At 34.7% G+C, this 22,609-nt stretch overlaps 1 protein-coding gene across 1 annotated transcript in view; it reads left to right on the top strand.

The window, feature by feature from the left end:
• The window catches only part of REDIC1 (regulator of DNA class I crossover intermediates 1), a 96,148-nt gene extending 83,502 nt beyond the window's left edge, over nt 1-12,646 (top strand). The window contains exons 12-13 of the mRNA XM_003825725.5: nt 6,177-6,259; nt 10,200-12,646. Coding sequence (XP_003825773.2) covers nt 6,177-6,259; nt 10,200-10,664 — 548 coding nt within the window. The 3' untranslated portion in view covers nt 10,665-12,646. The remainder of the gene's footprint in view (nt 1-6,176; nt 6,260-10,199) is intronic.
• The last annotated feature ends 9,963 nt before the right edge of the window (nt 12,647-22,609 follow it).

Below are 22,609 nucleotides of genomic sequence, written 5' to 3'. Positions count from 1 at the left end.
TGCAATTATCTCTTCTATTAGATATATACTCACAAGTTATATTGCTGGATTATATGTTAGTTCTATTTTTATTTTTTGAGAAATCTTCATACCATTTTCTGTAGTTGCTGCACCATTTTATATTTCCACCAGCAGTGCAAAAAGATTCCAGTTTTTCTACATCCTTGCCAATATTTATTATTTTTTGTTTTTTTTCTGACAGTGGTCACCCTAAGAAGTGTGAGGTGATATTTCATTTTGATATAGATCTTTTTAAATGGTGAATTTTACTAAAGGATTTTGTGATTTGGACCATCTTAGCATTCCTATAATAAATTCCACCAAGTCCTGGTGTGTTAGGATTCTTTGCTCTTCTTTTTATTCTGTTCTTTTAAAAAAATTTAATACTTTTTAAGTATAAGATTTTTCGTATCGGTATTCATAAGTGAGGTTTTCCTGTAGAGAGACAATGTGTGTATATGTGTGTGCAATCTTTATCAGATTTTCATATTGATGTTATAACAGACACACAAAAGTTTTAAATGTACATACAGGCAAAAATTCAGGCTATTTGAAAGCCTTCTTGAAACTTGAATCTTTTGCTGCTTCTCTATCCCAATTTCACTGCTTTATTGCAGATCATAACCACTTCATACCTAGATTATTCAGTTAATCGTCTAACTGACTTGATTTCATCATCTCACTTCTCTTTAATTCATCCTTAGGTGACATCATGGACAATCTAAAATGTACCTCCATTAATGTTTAGAAATATTTACACATTCTTTTCCCTCTATCCCATATGTTAGTTTTTCATCTTGTCTCTGAAAATTGTTTGTTTATTCATCATTCAAAACGTACTCTCTATACTTATGTTTTCTCTATAAATTATCACCAAACCTCTTTCCCTGGGGTTCATCACACTTAGCTGCCTACTACTTTTGTATCTTCTATGAGGTCACATCTTATTTTGTGACTTAAACAAATGTATATCTTTCTCCATTACAAGGTTCTGAACACCTTGAGGGCTCTGACCATGTGTCTCTAATAACTATCACAGTGCCTTACATAAAGTAGTTACTCAATAAGTGTTTTTTTTTGTCAGTATTCTTTTTTTTTTTTAATTTTTACCACAAGTTATTGGGGTAAAGGTGGTATTTGGTTACATGAGAAAGTTCTTTAGTGGTGATTTGTGAGACTGGTGCACCCATCACCCGAGCAGTATACACTGCACCATATTTGTAGTCTTTTATCCCACTTCCTCCTCCCACTCTTCCCCCCAAGTTCCCAAAGTCCATTGTATCATTCTTATGCCTCTGCATCTTCATATCTTAGTTCCCTCATATCAGTGAGAACATACGATGTTTGGTTTTCCATTCCTGAGTTATTTCACTTAGTCACTACAAATGCTGTTAATTCCTTCCTTTTTATGGCTGCGTTTTTAATCTACCATATATATATATGTGATGTGTATATATATATGTGATATGTGTATATATCGCATATATAGTGTATATATAATACATATGTGTATATATCCATATATGCGTATAGATCGCATATATACATCTATATGTATATATACATATATACACATATACATATATGTATGTGTACATATACACATAGATGTATATATGTATTTATGTGTATATGTATGTGTACATATATATGTGTGTACGTGTATATATGTATATAAGTGTATATATGTGTATATATGTTTATATACATATATGTGTATACACACGTATGTGGATATGGGTGTATACACACGTATGTGGATATGGGTGTATACACACGTATATACACATACATGTCTATATGTATACATGTCTATATACATATGTATATATGTACGTATATATACATGTATATATACCTGTATGTATATATACATACATATATACATATGTATATATACATGTTTATATACCTGTATGTATATATACGTACATATATACATATGTATATATACATGTTTATATACCTGTATGTATATATACCTACATACATATGTATATATACATGTATATATACCTACATACATATGTATATATACATGTGTATATATATACCTGTATGTATATGTACATGTATATATACCTGTATGTATATGTACATGCATATATACCTGTATGTATATGTACATGCATATATACCTGTATGTATATGTACATGTATATATACCTGTATGTATATGTACATACGTATATACATATGTATATACACCTGTATTATATATATATGTATATATACATCATATATACAACGTATATATACGACGTATATAAGTATGTATGTATATACACGACATATATACGAATATGCATATATACACGACATATATGTGTATATACGTATATACGTATATATGTATATACATGTATATATGTATATATAGATATATGTATATATGTATATATATACGTATACAAGTGTATATATGCATATATGTATACATGTGTATAAATGTATATATACATATGTATACATGTGTATATACATATATGTATATATGTGTACATGTGTATATACATACATGCATATATGTGTATATACGTGTATATACATACATGTATATATGTATATACCTGTGTATATACGTGTATGTGTATATATACATGTGTATATACGTGTATGTGTATACACGTGTATACGTGTATGTGTATATGTGCATATACATATATATGTATATATGTGCATATACTATATATGTATATATGTGCATCTACACACATGTGTATATATGTGCATGTACCCATATGTGTATATATTTGCATATTCATATATACGTTTATATTACACATATATACGTGTATATATGTGTATACACATACATATACATGTGTATACGCATATACATGTGTATATGCGTATACACATACATATACATGTGTATACGCATATACGTGTGTGTATACATACATATACACACGTATACATACATGTATACGTGTGTATACATACATATGTATACATGCATGGATACATGTGTATGCATACAGATGTATACATGCATGCTTACATGTGTATATGTACATATGTATACATGCATGCATGTGTATACGTACATATGTATACACATGTATACGTGTGTGCGTACATATGTATACGCATGTATGGATACTTATATACATATGTATATATACCTGTATACATGCGTATATACATATGTATATATACCTGTATACATGCACATATACATATGTATATATGCCTGTGTACATGCGCATATACATATGTATATATGCCTGTGTACATGCGTATATACATATGTATATATACATGTATACACGTATATATATCTGTATATATAGATATATATATGCATGTGTATATATACGTGTATACATGTATATACACATATGTATATTTACGTATATACATATATATGTATATACGTATGCGTATATCCGTATATACACGTATGTGCATATACGTACTTATACAGGTATGCACACGTGTGTATATACGTATATATACATGTATATACACACGTATGTACATATCTACATGTATATACTATCTACATGTATATACGTATATAGGTATCTACATGTATATATGTATCTACATGTATATAGGTATATACATGTATATATGTATCTACATGTATATAGGTATATACATGTATATATGTATCTACATGTATATATGTTTATATGTATCTACATGTGTATATGTATATATGTATCTACATGTGTATATGTATATATGTATATATACACATATGCATGTATGTATATATGTATATTTGTATGAATATATGTATATGTGTATGTATATGTGCATATATGTATATGTGTATATATATGCATATATGTATATGTGTGTATGTATATATGTATATATATGTGTGTTTAGATATATACACACACATATTGTGTCTTCACTCGTTGATGGGCATTTGGGTTTGTTGCATGATTTTGCAATTGTGAATTGTGCTGCTAGAAACGTGTGTGAAAGTATCTTTTTTGAGTTTTTTGAATAATGATTTCTTTTCCTCTGGGTGGATACCCATTAGTGGGACTGCTGGACCAAATGGTAGTTCTACTTTTAGTTCTTTAAGTAATTTCTATGCTGTTTTCCATAGTGGCTGTACTAGTTTACATTCCCACCAGCAATGTAGAAGTGTTCCCTGTTCACCACTCCCATGCCAACATCTACATTTTTTAAATTTTTTGATATGGCCATTCTTGCAGGAGTAAGGTGGTATCACATTGTGGTTTTGATTTGCATTTCCCTGGTCATTAGTGATATTGAGCATTTTTTCATGTGTTTGTTGGCCATTGGTATATCTTCTTTTGAGAATTGTCTATTCATGCCCTTAGCCCACTTTTTGATGAGATTGTTTGATTTTTTTCTTACTGAATTATTTGAGTTCCTTGTAAATTCTGGATATAAGTCCTTTGTCAGATGTATAGATTGTGAAGATTTTCTCCCACTTTGTGGGTTGTCTGTTTACTTTTCTGACTGTTCCTTTTGCCGTGCAAAAGCTCTTTAGTTTAATTAGGTCCCAGCTATATATTTGTTTCTGTTGCATGTGCTTTTGTATTCTTGGTCATGAAATCCTTGCCTAAGCCAATGTCTAGAAGGGTTTTTCCCATGCTATCTTCTAGAATTTTTATAATTTCAGGTCTTAGGTTTAAGTCCTTAATCAATCTTGAGTTGATTTTTTGTCTAAGGTAAGAGATGAGGATCTAGTTTCATTCTCCTATATGTGGCTAGCTAATTAGCCCAGCACCATTTGTTGAAAAGGGTTTCTTTTCCCCACTTTATGTTTCGTTTGCTTCGTTGAAGATCAGTTGGCTGTAAATATTTGGGTTTATTTCCGGGTTCTCTATTCTGTTCCATTGGTCTATGTGCCTATTTTTATACCAGTACCATGCACATCCCATGCTCATGGATGGGTAGAATCAATATTTTGAAAATGACCATACTGCCAAAAGCAATCTATGAATTCAATGCAATTCCCATGAAAATACCACCATCATTCTTCACAGAACTAGAAAAAACAATTCTAAAATCTATATGGAACCAAAAAAGAGCCCACATAGCCAAAGCAAGACTAAGCAAAGATAACAAATCTGGACACATCACACTACCTGATTTCAAACTATACCATAAGGCCATGGTCACCAAAACGAGTGTTTAATTGTACTTATTTTCATTTGCATGCCCTTTCCTGTACTATTAAAGGTGAGAACATTCATTCAGTGGACAAATTTCTTCCCTTCTGATCACGGTGGATTTATAGTACTTATGGACTGAATGAACCTTATTGGGGTGAAATGCCCTTAAATTATGTTGTTAGTAGTGATATTCTACCCTTCACTTTTGTGCACTCTACTTTCATTGTCAGGGAGAAACCTGCTTTGTGGGGTATAAATTTCCTTCTAGAATGATGAAATAAGGGTATCAGAGTTCAGCTAAGTTCTCTCTGCCTCTCAGCTGACTGAAGCTAGATTCTGTTACAGAGAGCATCAGTCCCGGCCTGAGGTACTCATGGTTTATTGCATATTGTAGGGCATGTGATCTGGTATGTGTTGTTTCATGTTCTGCAGCCTTTTGCTTCTCTTGATAGCAGACTCATTTTCATAAACAAGGGAACAAGAGTGGTTGAAGCTACGGTTGCTCTTTATCATTTATACATAGTAGGGATTCATGACCTACATCTCAATCCCATTTTAAAACTTTACTTGCAATTGTAAAATAACAATATTAAGCAGATAATGAAAATGTATCAAACTGGATGCTTTGAATAGGTTTTATTCGCATCTTTTGATTGCACAGTAAACTTTCATTTGCTAGATTGGCAAATGTCTGATGCCTTAGGAATTAATCACTTGGTTTTCTCTTCCTTCCCTCAGGTTAACACTTTAAATTATTAGTTCATAAAATATAATTCATATGTTGGAAAAATCAGTCCAACTTTCTCTATTCTGTTTTCTTCACTTATGTTATATACCCTTATTTCATTTCTAGCTACAAATCTTTTAAGGGTAAAATAAACCCAAAAATCCTGTCAGAATTGTAAGGTGCCAAGTATCCACAATTTTAACTAATTTTGGTACATTTTAAAGTGTTTTGCGTTGTTAGCTAAATTTGTTTTACCAGCAGATATCTTCTGCCTGGCATATGTATGTTGTAGAGTATTCATAAATACCATTATTCATGTATTAAACCTTTATTTTCAGCTCTTGATTCTGCACAGAGTAGTCGGTCTACTAGTTACTCTCCAAGACCAACAGACAGCTGTTTCAGTTCTAGTTCAGATTTGGTAAGTGATGCTTGTTTCACATATTAATACATGCTATATTAATAATTATTTGTTTTTCTCATAGTTTACCTTTACCCTATAAAACTGTTGAGTCAATTAAATAGTGGAAGTAAAAATTAATATAAACAAAAAGGTAAAAAATTTTAAAAAGTACATTTAAAAATGGAGAAAAGAAAAATGTAAATAAAAATGTCCATGAGTACCATTTTTCACATTTGTAAAAATGCATTTATTTCCATTTACAAAACACCTTTTATCCTTTTATCAAGATACCTTATATACATACATATATATACATATATATGTATATATATACACACATACACACACACACACATTATGTGTGTACAGTTTGTCATTGAACAATGCAGGGGTTAGGGATGCTGCCCAGTCAGAAATCTGAATAAAACGTTTGACTCCGCCAAACTTAACTACTAATAGCCTACTGTTGCCAGAATCCTTACTGATAACATAAACAGTTGATTAACACATATTTTGTATGTTGTATATATTATATACTATATTTATACAATAAAGTAAGCTAAAGAAAAGAAAATGTTACTAAGGAAATCTTAAGGAAGAAAAGATATATTTACTATTCATTAAGTAGGAATAGATCATCATAACATCATAATCCTCATCATCTTCATGTTGAGTAGGCTGAGGAGGAGAAGGGAGAGGCAGAGTTGGTCTTGCTGTTTCATTGGTAGCATAGGCAGAAGAGGTGGAGGAAGTAGAATGGTGGGCAGGAGAGGCAGGCACACTTGGTGTAACTTTGTGGAAATACATCGTTATTTCTGTCTGACTTTTGATTTTTCGTTTCTCTAAAAATGTTTTAATATGGTACCAATTCTTCTTCTACTGTTTACTTTAGCTTCAGAGCCTGTATCATAGAAAGGTCTATGTCGTAAAGAAATCAAAAGAGGTCTTGAGTAATCAACACTTCTGCCAGATTGTCTAAAGTCAGATTTTTCTGGCACTGCTTCTTTTATGTCTTCTTGCTTGTTGTCTGTAACTGGTTGTTAAGTACACATCTCCATCAAGCTGTCTTCTGTTAATTCCCCTGGAGTGGTATATATTAGCTCTTTAATTTTTCTAAGCTCCATATCTTGAAACCCTTCACCTTTCACCTTTTTTTGCCATATCCCCAGTCTCTTTCATGATTTTCTTGATTAGCTCTTGTAAATCCTATGAAGTCATGTTTAACATCTACAACAGTTTTCTTCTGCAGGGATTTCTTTTCCGAGTCTTGGTGATGTTCATGGCTTTTTCTATAACAGTAATGGCATGTTCAATGGTATAATCCTTCCAGAATTTTATGATGTTCTCTCTCTTGGGTTCTCTCCCATCGCATTGACCATCCTTTCCATAGAGCACAATGTATAATGAACCTTAAAGGTCACTGTGACTCCCTAATCTAGAGGCTGAATTAGAGATGTTGTGCTTCAAAACATGTAAACTATTTTGATGCCTTCGGTGTTGAACTGATGGGATTCTGGGTGGCCAGGGGCATTAGCAATATCAAAATAACTTTAAAAGGCAGTCCCTTACTGGCAAAGCACTTACTGACTCTAGGGGCAAAGCACTGATGGAATCAATTCAGAAAAAGAATTTTTGTTTTCCAGGCTTTCTTGTTGTATTACCAAGAAACTGGCAATTGGTGTTTATCCTTCCCTTCAAAACTTGAGGGTGAGCAGCTTTATAAATAAGGGCAATCTTGGTCATAAACCTGACTGCATTTGCACAAAACAGTAAAGTTAGCCTATCCCATCCTGCCTTAAATCCTGGTGCCTGCTTCCCTTCCTAATAAATATCCTATGTGACATTTTTTTTTTCCTGGAATAGGGCACTTTTGTCTCCATTAAAAACTTGTTTAGGCAGATATCCTTTTTCTTCAGTGATTTTCTTTAAAGGCATCTGGGAATGTGTCTGCTGCTTCTTGGTCTGCAGAAGCTGCTTCCCCTATTACCTTGATATTTTTTAAGCCAAAGCTGTTTCTAAAATTATCAAACCATCCTTTGCTGGCATTAAATTCTCCAGGATTAGATCCTTCAGCTTCCTTTTGCTTTAAGTTGTCATATAATGGCTTCACTTTTTCTCAAATCACATTAGCATCTAACGGTATGCCTTTGTCATAGCAATCCTGCACCCACATAAAAGCTACATTTTTAATACAACATAAAAAGGTATTTCACAAAAGTACATTTTCCTTCACAAGTTTCCTTTTCTTTCCTTTTTAAAAGAACTGTACGTAGATTTAGCTTTTGCTTGTGTATATGTAAACTCATGCAAATGAGGCCTTAGGAAGAGATGACTGTCCTTTAATAGCATGTTCTCAGCACTATATTACAGTGTTCTTTGTTAACTAGTTCCATTCCCTGAAAGAAAAGAGCAAATAATGCATTTCTAAAGGATCCTGCTTATAATTACATTTTAAATGTGTATGCATAAACATATTATAATAAGTACTTATGAACAAAGGTAAGAAATAGCACTTAGCCAGGCATGTTGGTTCATGCTTGTAATCCCAGCATTTTGGGAGACTGAGGTGGGCAATTGCTTGAGCCCAGGAGTTCGTGACCAGCCTGGACAACATGCAAAAACAAATACAAAAAATTAGTCAGACATGGTGGCGTGTGCCTGTGGTCCCAGTTACTGGAGAGGCTGAGGTGGGAGAATCACCTGAGCCTGGGAGGTTGAGGTTACAGTGAGCCATGATTGTGCCACTGCACTCCAGCCCAGGCAATGGAGTGAGACCGTGTCTCAAAAAAAAAAAAAAAAATCACCAATAACATGTTATCAACACTAGATTACAAGTTTGTCTATTTGTTAAACAGTTCAATTCTCTGAAAGAGTATAACTCAAATTGCATCACTAAAGAAGCATGTTTAGATTTACCTTTTATTTTTTATTGATGTATAATATTTGTACGTATTTAATTGGGTATATATGATGTTTTGTTACATGACTCAAATGTGTAATGATCAAGCCAGAATATTTAGAATATCCATCCCCTTGAGTATTTATTTCTCTGTGTTCGGACCATTTTAAGACGTATCTACTAGCTATTTTGAAATATACATTTTTCAGTGTCAGTCAGCTAAAGCCTATACCCCTTTTTATATTTAGTTTTTTATATTAACTTTGTATTTTTAACTTGAATAATCAATACTTTATATAAAATTTTCATTAAAAGAATATTTTCATTAATTCAGTAATTAAAAGAATTTTTTCAAGAAGTTCGAAAAATTTATGCTTAGAAAATTGAAATCTAGACCTATTAAAAAGTTCTTAAAAAAAGTTCTTAAAGGTTGTCTTTTTATATAACAGTTGAGCTATGTATTGCTTATGTATTGCTACTTAACTTTTCTTTGTCTATTTAATTTCCTATTACCTGATGCTCTTCTTAAGTTATGTTATCTTCTTAAGATTATATATATATATATATTTCATTGGACTGGGCCCATAAAAAGCATACAGGTAGTTATTTTTTACTTAATGAATCAATAAATAATTGAACAAGTTATATGTTAGCTGTTTCCCTCGAAGGTACTTCTTCTAGTCTACTCTTTTTAAGTGGAGGAAGTATGCTGCATATCATTTCTTCTGTTGAAAGGGTAGAGAGATGATAGAGCCTGCGATTATAGGGACTAATAAAAGACAAAATTTCTCGTCTCCTTTTTACCTCTTTTGCATTTTTATTACAAAGATTATTATTGTTACTGCTATTTTAGAATTCATAGCCTCCTGGGAGGTATGGCAGATTATTGGTTGAAGACTCTTTGATGATATACCTGCTTTGATTTGTAACTTGCCAAACTCTCTTCTGTATTTAGAAATTTTCTATAGTTGGGATTTTAAGAATATATTCTTTGAAGTGATTGAATGCATTTTTAAAATGTAAGCATGGTTTATAGCAAAATTATTAATTTCTTTTTAGCCATCTGAAGATGAAGATCAAATATCACAGCAAATTGAAGATTCAAATAGGATGATCATCAAAACCAAGGAAAAAATGAATAATTTTTATGTAGAAAGGATGGCAAAACTTTCAGGTGACAGGATTGTTAAAAACGATGACAAAATTCACAAACAGAATGAGAATTTCTACCAGTTCTCAGTGAAAAATAATACAGATCAGTTTCCACAGTTGCAGTGCAATTCAGCCCACATTTTGCAAAACAAAACCAATGATAACTGCGTTCTGCAGGCTGCAAGGTGTGATGCAGGGATACAAACAGAGAGTGAATCTGTAATGGAGGAAAAATTAGATGCTGCCATACAGTGTGATCTAATTTCAAAATGTACATGTAGAAGTGATGTTTCTCTTTGCAACCTTGAAAGGTGCAGTGGAAATATTAAGGCAGATACCACTGGAGGGCAGGAAATCCATAAGAACAACTAATATTCTAAAATCTCTACCTAGGATGTAGAATTTCACTTGCCCTTAGAAAACAATAGTAAATGTTGAAAATTTCATTAACATGATAAGAAATGAGAAAAAGTAGCTAAGCATAAGCTGACAGTGTTCAGGGTGTATATTCACGGTTCATGTTAAAACATTTTAATATTATTAATGTATGTATTTAATTTGTATATAGCCATTTCCCTAATAGCTTTGGTATATGGTAGAGTTTTTAGAAAATAATATATTTGTAAATTTACTAGCGTTTTTATGTGATTATTCAGTATATTACAATGATACGCTGTTATTTATTGGTTAAAATATGCTTAATTGCTTCCTTCCTTGTAGCATTTATTTTAATATTCTTTGCAGTTGCATTTTCTGGCAAAAATGTTCTCTTTCAAGATATTTAAGATAGAAAATAATACCTAATATATTTTATGTCCTCATTATAATAATTTTGTTAGCTACTTCTCTTTAATATTACGGTCCTATTTAAAAATTCTAGCATTAATTTGTAGATAACACATATCTTCTCTTCTATTTGCATAACATAGTTTTTTTGTTGGTGCTATTAATTCAAAGGAAAATGTTCTGTAGGATTAAAAGATGTTTTAATGTTTTTATAAAAGAATTGTTTGAAATTAAAAAAATGATTTATGTTACTAATTTTAGTGTTGCTAAGATTCTTTTCATAAATAACAAGATTTCCTATTCTAAAATATAGGCTTTGTTTCTAAGACAACACTTATTTTGTATAAGGATTTTAAATGTTTGTACTCTAAAATTGACACTTGTTTTGATATATTTCATGGTACACAGCAGAGGGCATTCTAGTATCTAACTGAACCCAAAATAAAATTGTTAGAGGTTTCTTTGCCTTTAAAGAAAACAATGGTTTCATGTTACATTTTTATACACAGATGTATCACTCAAGAGTCTGTGTTGCAGAGGTGATTTGGGGCATTGCAATTTGGAGACACCAACAGCTAAAGTTTAAATAGTAGCAATCATCAGGTTTTTAGCTAGTTTTAGGAAGTGATTTTTGCTATCTTACAGAGCACAATAAGCTCCTAAGTATTTTCTTCCAGTTTAATGATCAACTCATGGAAGGGGAATATATGTATGTTGATAGTTTTTCAAAAGGCCAGATTTTATCCGGATACTAAATGAAAGGTATTCCACTGTGGATTGGTTATCCTGAGCATTATTTTGCAAAAATATTGCATACTATAGCAGTGAACACTGATACATAGAAAAAGAAGACTATAATGTTGACAGTAGAATAAACTTGAGCCGTGAATTTTGGGTTGGTTTCAAATATCAAGTAAACTGATATTTTTCCAAATATGCATCAAAGTCTAGCAATATTGAAAGTACATTAATTATGAAAGTACACACCTAGTTCTGTTTTTATCAATATCATAATGTAGCAGTTAAGCTCTGTAAGATGAGGAATTTCAGGGCTTTAAAAAATGCAGTGACCACTTACAGTGACAGCAGAGTAAAGTGTAGTGCAGTAAAGAATTTAATCTTGCCCCAAAAGCGGTATTGCCTTTGCTCTTGGCTTCTGGGAGGTAACCTCCAAGCCCTTAGAATGTCATGGCTAGTGAGTGTCTTTATTTGCCTAGGAAGCTTGGCCCAATTTAGATAGTAACAATATGATTTAGGATGGAGACGTTGAGTAAAGCAATAACAGCTTGCCTTCCTAAGGGATCAGAAACTGAGATTGGATAGTCAGCCACACCGCTGTGATTGAGACCCAGTAAAGACTGAATACCAAGGCTCAGGTGAGCTTCCCTGGTTGGCAATACTTCATGTGAATTGTCAGTCATTGCCAGAAAAGTAATGCTGTCCATCACTCCATGAGAGAGGATGACTGAAAGCTCCCTGTTTATTACTTTCCTAGACTCTGTCCGATGTGTTTCTTCTCTTGGTTGATTTTAACTGGTATCCTTTTACTATAATAAACTATAACTGTGAATATAATATCTTTCAGTGTGTTCTGTGAGTCCTTCTAACGAATTACCAAATCTGAGGGTGGTCTTGGAACTCACAGACTTGCTGTTGGTGTCAGAAGTAAAGGCAGTTTTATGGTCTATTCCCTAACTTCACAGTTGCTAATTCCTTAGATGCTTTAAGGAGATAAATATATTCAGAGTGGAAAGTGAGTATGGATTTGCAAAATAAGCCATCTTATGTAATTATAACATACTTCTCAAAATGCATTACTGGTTTGGGCTTTCTCGGTGAAACTGATGAAAATATAAATAAAAAGCAATTGAAATAAACATTGTTTTCATTCCATGTTTGTAATTTAATGTTTATAAAGCAGAGTAAATCCTAGCTAGGTTCTACCCAGATGAAACAAAATGAAAATTTAATGATTCTGCACACATTTCTAATTTAAACTGCCAATCAGAGTGACTTCAGATAAGATACTATCCATTCAGTAAGGGCCAATGCTATACAGTATTGGGCTGGAGTTGGTGTTTAACCCTATTTGTGAAACAGTACATTTTTTTGGTTCACAACAACTCTAGGAAGTTTCCATCTGTAATAAGATGAGAGGCTATCTTTACGGGTAGTTTCATGTAATTTACTTTTAAAGCACTTATAACAATTGCAATTTGTTTATAATTTCTTGGTTAATTGTTTATTTTCCTCCATGACAATATAGCAATGTAGCAAATGCTATCTGTGCCCAGCTCACATTTCTTGGGCATCCCTCATTTTCATACATACCAGCCTGACTTGCAGCTGCCAGTGCATGACTCATTTCCCGAGGGGTGTCTTTTGGCTGCAGATACCTCTTCTGCCTAGGAGGAGGCAGAGGAAGTACCAGAGTGTTAATGCTGTTTGAGCGCAGTCGTTTTAAACAATATCTGATGGGAATTGGTGGTTAAATACTCCTCCCTTGCCTCTTGGGCGGGATAAGTCTTTGAAAGTGTGTTCTACAACTCTGCTTACTCAAAGTATCCACTGACCAGTAACAGTAGCATCGATATTGGTTGGGAACTGGTTAGTAATTAAAATTTGTGGAACCCACCCCCAAATTACTGAATCAAAATCTCAGGCAGTAGGTCCTGGGAATCTGTAGAGTGATGTCTGTGCCCTCTCATGTTGGAAAACACTATTCCTGCTGAGTTCCTCAGAAGGATTAACCTTAAGTTGCTCACAATGGTAACTTGCTTAATAACCAACACTTCCCTTCTTCTCCCATCTGTCTCACTCCCCACCTCTATGCGTTTCTTGAAATCATACCCCAAACAAACTATATGTACTTGAATCCTTGTCTCATTGTTTGTTTCTGGGGCAAGTCAAATTAAGACAGGCAGAGATTATGACAAGTGGATGGATGAATTGGCTTTATAGGTATAACTAAAAGGTTAACATTGCTAATTTTTGTAGTTTTACCATTCTCTAGTCTCAGATTTCCATTTCTGCCATCTGCTGAAAATTTAATATGTGGGCAAAGTGGCATGTTAGATACAGGTGAAGAGAGAATTTGTGAAGTGAAATATATATAAGGATAAATTATCCAGAATGCCAGAAGAGAAAAAGAAATAGAAAATATGAAAGAGCATTAATTAAACAATAAGAAGGACAGTGTGAGAAGCTTTATGTGTTTAATTGAAGTATCAACAGTATAGGAGAGAGAGAGAGAATAGAGGCATAATTTGAAGAGATAATAGCTGAGAATTTTTCTAGAATGGATCTATTATATAATCCACAGATTCATGAAGACCAGCAATTTCCAAGTGGGATTAAAAAAAATGAAATCTATATTCTAGTCCCAACATAATAAAATGACAGAGCCTCAAAGTCAAATGAAAAACATGAAAGCCACTGAAGAGAAAAAGACTACATTCTTAGAAAAGACAGCTACAGTGTCATATGACTTACTAACAGCAATGATGGAAGCTAAAAGACAGTGTAATAATACCTTCCAAATACTGACAAAATAATTGTCATTCCAAAATTGTGTTTCCAGCCCTACAGCTGTAACAGTGTTTGAAATCACAATCTAGCCACTACTAGCATGAAGGATCTGCTCTGTAGGATTTGGTGACATATTTAGGGTCTTTATATTGTATATAGATAAGTGCTTTCTCTTTGACTGTAGGAAAGGTTTTTCTTGATTGTATCCCTGTTTGCTTTTCAACCCATATGCTCAACTATTTTCCTATTTCTCATATGTCTTTAGGCCTTCTTATAGACTTCATAGCACTTGAAATGGCTTTAGCAACAGGCATTTGTTTTATTTTGCAGTACTGTCTCTGTTGGTCTACAATACGTATTCCTTTATGCCTGTTGCTCAAGAGGTACCACGTGTTTTCTCATTTCCTTCAAAAGTCTATTTCAAGCTCCTCTTTAATACTTAATGCTTTCTGTGTCATGCACATTTTAAAATCAGGACACATAGATATTTTAGGATGTTGACTGATTGTATTTATTCATGTATATTTTATATATGTATAATATATATAATAACCTATATATAATTATATAATTGATATCTATAAATGTCCACAATGTGAAAGAACAGCAAAACACAACCATATGAAATAATACACACAGCGAATTGAGGTAGCTGGTAGGTGTCTGAGGGGTGTGTGTGTGTTCATTTTGTGTATTATGTGGTTCAGTTCTGATGGGTACAGGTTTGTGTGTTCACCTGGTGTTTCTTGCGGACACAACTGCACATCAGCCAGTGTGATACTTGCATTATGCTCAAATTGTTTCCTAATATGTCAGTCACGTGGAACAAATTTGCCTTTTCAAAACAACTTGTACCAGCAAAACTATTTTTCCCAGTCTCTATTTTCTTTTAATTTTCTTCTTTTTTTGCTGCTGCCTCCTCCTCCTCCTCTTCCTCCTCCTCTTCTTCTTCTTCTTTTTAATTATACTTCAAGTTCTGGACACAGGTGCAGAATATGCAGGTTTGTTACATAGGTATACATGTGCCATGGTGGTTTGCTGCACCCATCAACCAGTCATCTACATTAGGTGTTCCTCCTAATGCTATTCCCTCCCCTAGCCCCCCACACCCCAACAGGCTCCAGTGTGTGATGTTCCCCTCCCTGTGTGCATGTGTTCTCACAACTCAACTCCCACTTACGAGTGAGAACATGCAGTGTTTGGTTTTCTGTTCCTGTGTTAGTTTGCTGAGAATGATGGTTTGAAGCTTCATCCATGTCCCTGCAAAGGACATGGACTCATCCTCTTTTTATGGCTGCATAGTATTCCATGGTGTATATGTGCCACATTTTCTTTATCCAGTCTATCATTGATGGGCATTTGGGTTGGTTCCAAGTCTTTGCTATTGTGAATACTGCTGCAATAAACACACATGTGCATGTGTCTTTATAGTAGAATGATTTATAATCCTTTGGGTATATACCCAGTAGTGGGATTGCTGGGTCAAATGATATTTCTGGTTGTAGATCCTTGAGGAATCGCCACACTGTCTTCCACAATGGTTGAACTAATTTACACTCCCACCAACAGTGTAAAAGCATTCCTATTTCTCCATATCCTCTCCAGCATCTGTTCTTTCCTGACGTTTTAATAATTGCCATTCTAACTGGCGTGAGATGGTATCTCATTCTGGTTTTGATTTGCATTTCTCTAATGACCAGTGATGATGAGCTTTTTTTCCTGTGTTTATTGGCTGCATAAATGTCTTCTTTTGAGAAGTGTCTGTTCATATCCTTTGCCCACTTTTTGATGGGGTTGTTTGTTTTTCTTCTTGTAAATTTGTTTAAGTTCCTTGCAGATTCTGGATATTAGCCCTTTGTCAGATGGATAGATTGCAAAAGTTTTCTCCCATTCTGTAGGTTGCCTGTTCACTCTGATGGTAGTTTCTTTTGCTGTGCAGAAGCGCTTTAGTTTAATTAGATCCCATTTGTCAATTTTGGCTTTTGTTGTCACTGCTTTTGGTGTTTTAGTCATGAGGTCTTTGCCCATGCCTATGTCCTGAATGGTATTGCCTAGGTTTTCTTCTAGGGTTTTTATGGTTTTAAGTCTTATGTTTAAGTCCTTAATCCATCTTGAGTTAAATTTTATATAAGGTTTAAGGAAGGGGTCCAGTTTCAGTTTTCTGCATATGGCTAGCCAGTTTTCACAACAGCATTTATTCAATAGGGAGTCCTTTCCCCATTGCTTGTTTTTGTCAGGTTTGTCAAAGATCAAATGGTTGTAGATGTGTGGCATTATTTCTGAGGCCTCCATTCTGTTCCATTGGTCTATATGTCTGTTTTGCTACCAGTACCATGTTGTTTTGGTTACTGTAGCCTTGTAGTATAGTTTTGTCCTTTTTGCTTAGGGTTGTCTTGGCTATACGGGCTCTTTTTTGGTTCCATATGAAATTTAGCTTTTTCTAATTCTGTGAAGAAAGTCTAATTCTGTGAAGAAAGTCTAATTGTGTTATGGGGATATCATTGAATCTATAAATTACTTTGGGCAGTATGGCCATTTTCACAATATTGATTCTTCCTATCCACGAGCATGGAATGTTCTTCCATTTGTTTGTGTCCTCTCTTATTTCCTAGAGCAGTGGTTTGTAGTTCTCCTTGAAGAGATCCTTCACATCCCATGTAATTTGTATTCCTAGGTATTTTATTATCTTTGTAGCAATTGTGAATGAGAGTTCACTCATGATTTGACTCTCTGTTTGTCTATTATTGGTGTACAGGAATGCTTGTAATTTTTGCACATTGATTTTGTATCCTGAGACTTTCCTGAAGTTGCTTATCAGCTTAAGGAGATTTTGGGCTGAGACAATGGGGTTTTCTAAATATACAATCATGTCATCAGCAAACAGAGACAATTTGACTTTCTCTCTTCCTATTTGAATACCCTTTATTTCTTTCTCTTGCCTGATTACCCTAGCCAGAACTTCCAATTCTATGTTGAATAGGAGTGGTGAGAGAGGGCATCGTTGTCTTGTGCTGGTTTTTAAAGGGAATGCTTCCAGCTTTTGCCCATTCAATATGATATTGGCTTTGGGTTTGTCATAAATAGCTCTTATTATTTTGAGATTCATTCCATCAATATCTAGTTTATTGAGAGTTTTTAGCATGAAGGGGTGTTGAATTTTATTGAAGGCCTTTTTTTGCATCTATTGAGATAATCATGTGGTTTTTGACATTGATCCTGTTTATGTGTGATGGATTATGTTTAATGATTTGCCTATGTTAAACCAGCCTTGCATCCCAGGGATGAAGCCAACTTGATCGTGATGGATAAGCTTTTTGATGTGCTGCTGGATTCGGTTTGCCAGTATTTAATGGATAATTTTTGCATTGATGTTCATCAGGCATATTGGCCTGAAATTTTCTTTTTTTATTGTGTCTCTGCCAGGTTTTGGTATCAGGATGATGCTGGCCTCATAAAATGAGTTAGTGAAGAGTCCCTCTTTTTCTATTGTTTGGAGTAGTTTCAGAAGGAATGGTACCAGCTCCTCTGTGTACCTCTGGTCGGCTCTAAATCCATCTGGTCCTGGGCTTTTATTTTATTTTATTTTATTTTTGGTTGGTAGGCTATTAATTACTGCCTCAATTTCAGAACTTGTTATTGGTGTATTCAGGGATTCAACTTCTTCCTGATTTGGTCTTGGGAGGGTGTATGTGTCCAGGAATTCATCCATTTCTTCTAGATTTTCTAGTTTATCTGCATAGAGGTGTTTATAGTATTCTCTGGTGGTAGTTTGTATTTCTGTGGGATCAGTGGTGATCTCCCCTTTATCATTTTTTGTTGTGTCTATTTGATTCTTCTCTCTTTTCTTCTTTGTTAGTCTGGCTAGTGGTCTATCTATTTTGTTAATCTTTTCAAAAAACCAGCTCCCAGATTCCTTGACTTTTTGAAGGGTTTTTCATGTCTCTATCTCCTTTAGTTCTGCTCTGATCTTAGTTATTTCTTGTCTTCTGCTAGCTTTTGAATTTGTTAGCTCTTGCTTCTCTAGTTCTTTTAATTGGGATGTTAAGGTGTCAATTTTAGATCTTTCCCATCTTCTCCTGTGGGCATTTAGTACTATAAATTTCCCTGTAACCACTGCTTTAGCTGTATCCCAGAGATTCTGATATGTTGTGTCTTTGTTCTCATTGGTTTCAATGTACTTATTTATTTCTATCTTCATTTTGTTATTTACCCAGTAGTCATTCAGGAGCAGGTTGTTCAGTTTCCATGTAGTTGTGTGGTTTTAAGTGAGTTTCTTAACCTTGAATTCTAATTTGATTGCACTGTGGTCTGAGTGACTGTTTGTTATGATTTCCATTCTTTTGCATTTGCTGAGGAGTGTTTTACTTCCAATTGTATGGTGAATTTTAGAATAAGTGTGATGTGGTGCTGAGAAGAATGTATATTCTGTTGATTTGGGGTGGAGAGTTCTGTAGATGTCTATCAGGTCCACTTGGTCCAGAGCTGAGTTCAAGTCTTTAATATCCTTGTTAATTTTCTGTCTTGTTGATCTGTCTAATATTGACAGTGGGGTGCTAAAGTCTCCCACTATTATTATGTGGGAGTATAAGTCTCTTTGTAGATCTCTAAGAACTTGCTTTATGAATCTGGGTGCTCTTGTATTGGGTGCATATATATTTAGGATAGTTAGCTCTTCTTGTTGCATTGATCCCTTTACCATTATGTAATGTCCTTCTTTCTCTTTTTTGATCTTTGTTTGTTTAAAGTCTGTTTTATCAGAGACTAGGATTGCAGCCCCTGCTTTTTTTGCTTTCTATTTGCTTGGTAAATATTCCTCCATCCTTCTATTTTGAGCCTATGTGTGTCTTTGCATGTGGGATCAGTCTCCTGAATACAGCACACCTATGGGTCTTGACTTTTTATCCAATTTGCCAGTCTGTGTCTTTTAATTGGGGCATTTAGCCCATTTACATTTAAGGTTAATATTGTTATGTGTGAATTTGATCCTGTCATTATGATGTCAGCTGGTTATTTTGCCCGTTAGTTGACGCAGTTTCTTCAGCATAAATGGTCTTTACAATTTAGTACATTTTTGCAGTGGCTGCTACCGGTTTCTCCTTTCCATATTTAGTGCTTTCTTCAGGAGCTCTTGTAAGGCAGGCCTGGTGGTGACAAAAATTTTTCAGCATTTCCTTGTCTGTAAAGGATTTTATTTCTCCTTCTCTTGTGAAGCTTAGTTTGGCTGGATATGAAATTCTGGGTTGAAAATTCTTTTCTTTAAAATGTTGAATATTGGCCCCCAACTTTCTTCTGGCTTGTAGGGTTTCTGCAGAGAGATCTGCTGTTAGTCTGATGGGCTTCCCTTTGTGAGTAACCTGACCTTTCTCTCTGGCTGCCCTTAACATTTTTTCCTTTATTTCAACTTTGGTGAATCTGACGACTACGTGTCTTGGGGTTGCTCTTCTTGAGGAGTATCTTTGTGGTGTTCTCTGTATTTCCTGGTGTTGGCCTGTCTTGCTAGGTTGGGGGAGTTCTCCTGGATAATATCCTGAAAAGTGTTTTCCAACTTGGTTCCATTCTCCCCGTCACCTTCAGGTACACCAATCAAATGTAGGTTTGGTCTTTTCACATAGTCCCATATGTCTTGGAGGCTTTGTTCATTTCTTTTCATTCTTTTTTCTCTAATCTTGTCTTCATGCTTTATTTCATTAAGTTGATCTTGAATCTCTGATAGCCTTTTTTTCTGCTTGATCGATTTGGCTATTGATACTTGTGTATGCTTCACGAAGTTCTTGTGCTGTGTTTTTCAGCTCCATCAGGTCATTTATGTTTTTCTGTAAACTGGTTATTCTAGTTAGCAATTCCTCTAACCTTTTTTCAAGGTTCTTAGCTTCCTTGCATTGGGTTAGAACACGCGTCTTTAGCTTGGAGGAGTTTGTTATTACCCACCTTCTGAAGCCTACTTCTGTCAATTCATCAAACTCATTCTCTGTCCAGTTTTGTTCCCTTGCTGGGGAGGAGTTGTGATTCTTTGGGGGAGAAGAGGTGTTCTGGTTTTTGGAATTTTCAGCCTTTTTGTGCTGTTTTTTCCTCATCTTTGTGGATTTATCTACCTTTGGTCTTTGATGTTGGTGACCTTTGGATGGGGTTTCTGTGTGGACATCCTTTTTGTTGATGTTAATGCTATTCCTTTCTGTTTGTTAGTTCCTTCTAATAGGCCCCTGTGCTGCAGGTCTGCTGGAGTTTGCTGGAGGTCCGCTCCAGGCCCTGTTTGCCTAAGTATTACCAGTGGAGGCTCCAGAACAGCAAAGATTTCTGCCTGTTCCTTCCTCTGGAAGCTTTGTCCCAGAGGGGCACCCGCCAGATGCCAGCTGGAGCTCTCCTGTATGTGGTGTCTGTCAACCCTTGCTGGGAGGTGTCTCCCAGTCAGGAGGCATAGGGGTCAGGGACCCACTTGAGGAGGCAGTCTGTCCCTTAGCAGAGCTCAAACGCTGTGCTGGGGGATTTGTTGCTGTCTTCAGAGCCGTCAGGCAGGAACATTTAACTCCGCTGAAGCTGTGCCTATAGCCGCCCCTTCCCCCAGGTGCTGTGTCTCAGGGAGATGGGAGTTTTATCTGTATGCCCCTGACTGGTTCTGCTGCCTTTCTTTTTTTTTTTTTTTTGTTCAATTTCAGTTGTTTTATTATAAAACACAAATGTAGAAAATGTAACACAACAGAAATGATAGCTTAAAGGATTGTCATAAGGCAAACATCATTCTAACCTCCACCCAAGTGAAAAAACAGAATTCTGCCAGCTACCTGAGAAGACCTTTCATGGGTCCTGTTCCCATGATGTCCTCCTCCATCACTCCAAAAGTAACCATGATCTTGACTTTTATGGTAACCACTTCCTTGCATATCTTTACAGTTTTATCACTCCAATTGTGCATCCCTAGACACTCAAGTTTAATTTTGCTCCTTAAAGAAATCTGATATGTCTTTTAAATCTCTTTTAAACTGCAGATTCCCCTCCATCTCTTTCTTCTTCTGACAGTTTTTTTGAAAAACCTGTTCCATTTGACATATGGAGATTTTCATAGTCATGGTTTTGCAGATTGCATTCTTGTGGTGAAATTCAATGTTTCTCCATCCTGTATATTTCCTACAAATTGGCAGCTGTATCCAGAGGTTTGATCAAACCTATATTTGATCCCTTTAACTGGATTGTTAGTGGTGTGTGTTTTTTCATTAGGAGGCTAGTAATGTCTGTTTTTCACTTTTTTCTCTTATATTAGCAGCCATTGGTGTTCAATGTCTAGATCCAGTAATTCGCTGGAGGGTTGTAAGATGGTGATATACTTTTATGTCATTTTCACTTATTTACTGGAATAATTTTGTACAAAAATACCCCCTCCTCCATCTACTATTAAGATACCTAGCAGTATAGTTTATATAAGAAAGGCAAGACAAATTCTTTAGTCTTTTATGTACCCAGTTTTCAAAATAACCAGTAGGCTCTCTGTCATCCTCTGAAGATGAGTATTATTTTTTCTTAATATAATTAATTATGAACCATATTTGATTGGTTTCAGTCCATTGTAATGTTTATCCTTATTGAAACTCAAAATGCCCATATTTGGCCAAAGATGTTTCCTCAGTCCTTTGACATGAACCTCATAGGCTTTGATAGCTTCCTTGCTGTCTGGCATGACAAGGTGTCTGGCATGACAAGGCCTTGTAAGGCTTATTGTGTGTATTTTCTGCCCCAGAACAAAAACAGACCATTTCTCCAAGAAGTCCTCATTTTTTTAAATTGGAGGTGATACTTCAAGTCCACAATTTTGGGGGCTAGATTGGCCATTGGGTCATTATTTATGTCTTTACAGTAGGCAGAGGTAGAAAAATGCACACACACACACACACACACACACTTATTTAAAGATAAAACAGTTTGTGATTTCATTTGATGTTCTAAATTCAAAACAAATTAAAGAAAAATTTAAACACATTTTTATTTTAGGATAATTTTAGATTTATAAAAAA

Source organism: Pan paniscus, chromosome 10 (assembly GCF_029289425.2).
Source record: "Pan paniscus chromosome 10, NHGRI_mPanPan1-v2.0_pri, whole genome shotgun sequence".
Classification (NCBI taxonomy): Eukaryota; Metazoa; Chordata; class Mammalia; order Primates; family Hominidae; genus Pan; species Pan paniscus.
The sequence above is the reverse complement of the archived record's forward strand: the minus strand, read 5'-3'. Positions and strand labels throughout refer to the sequence as shown.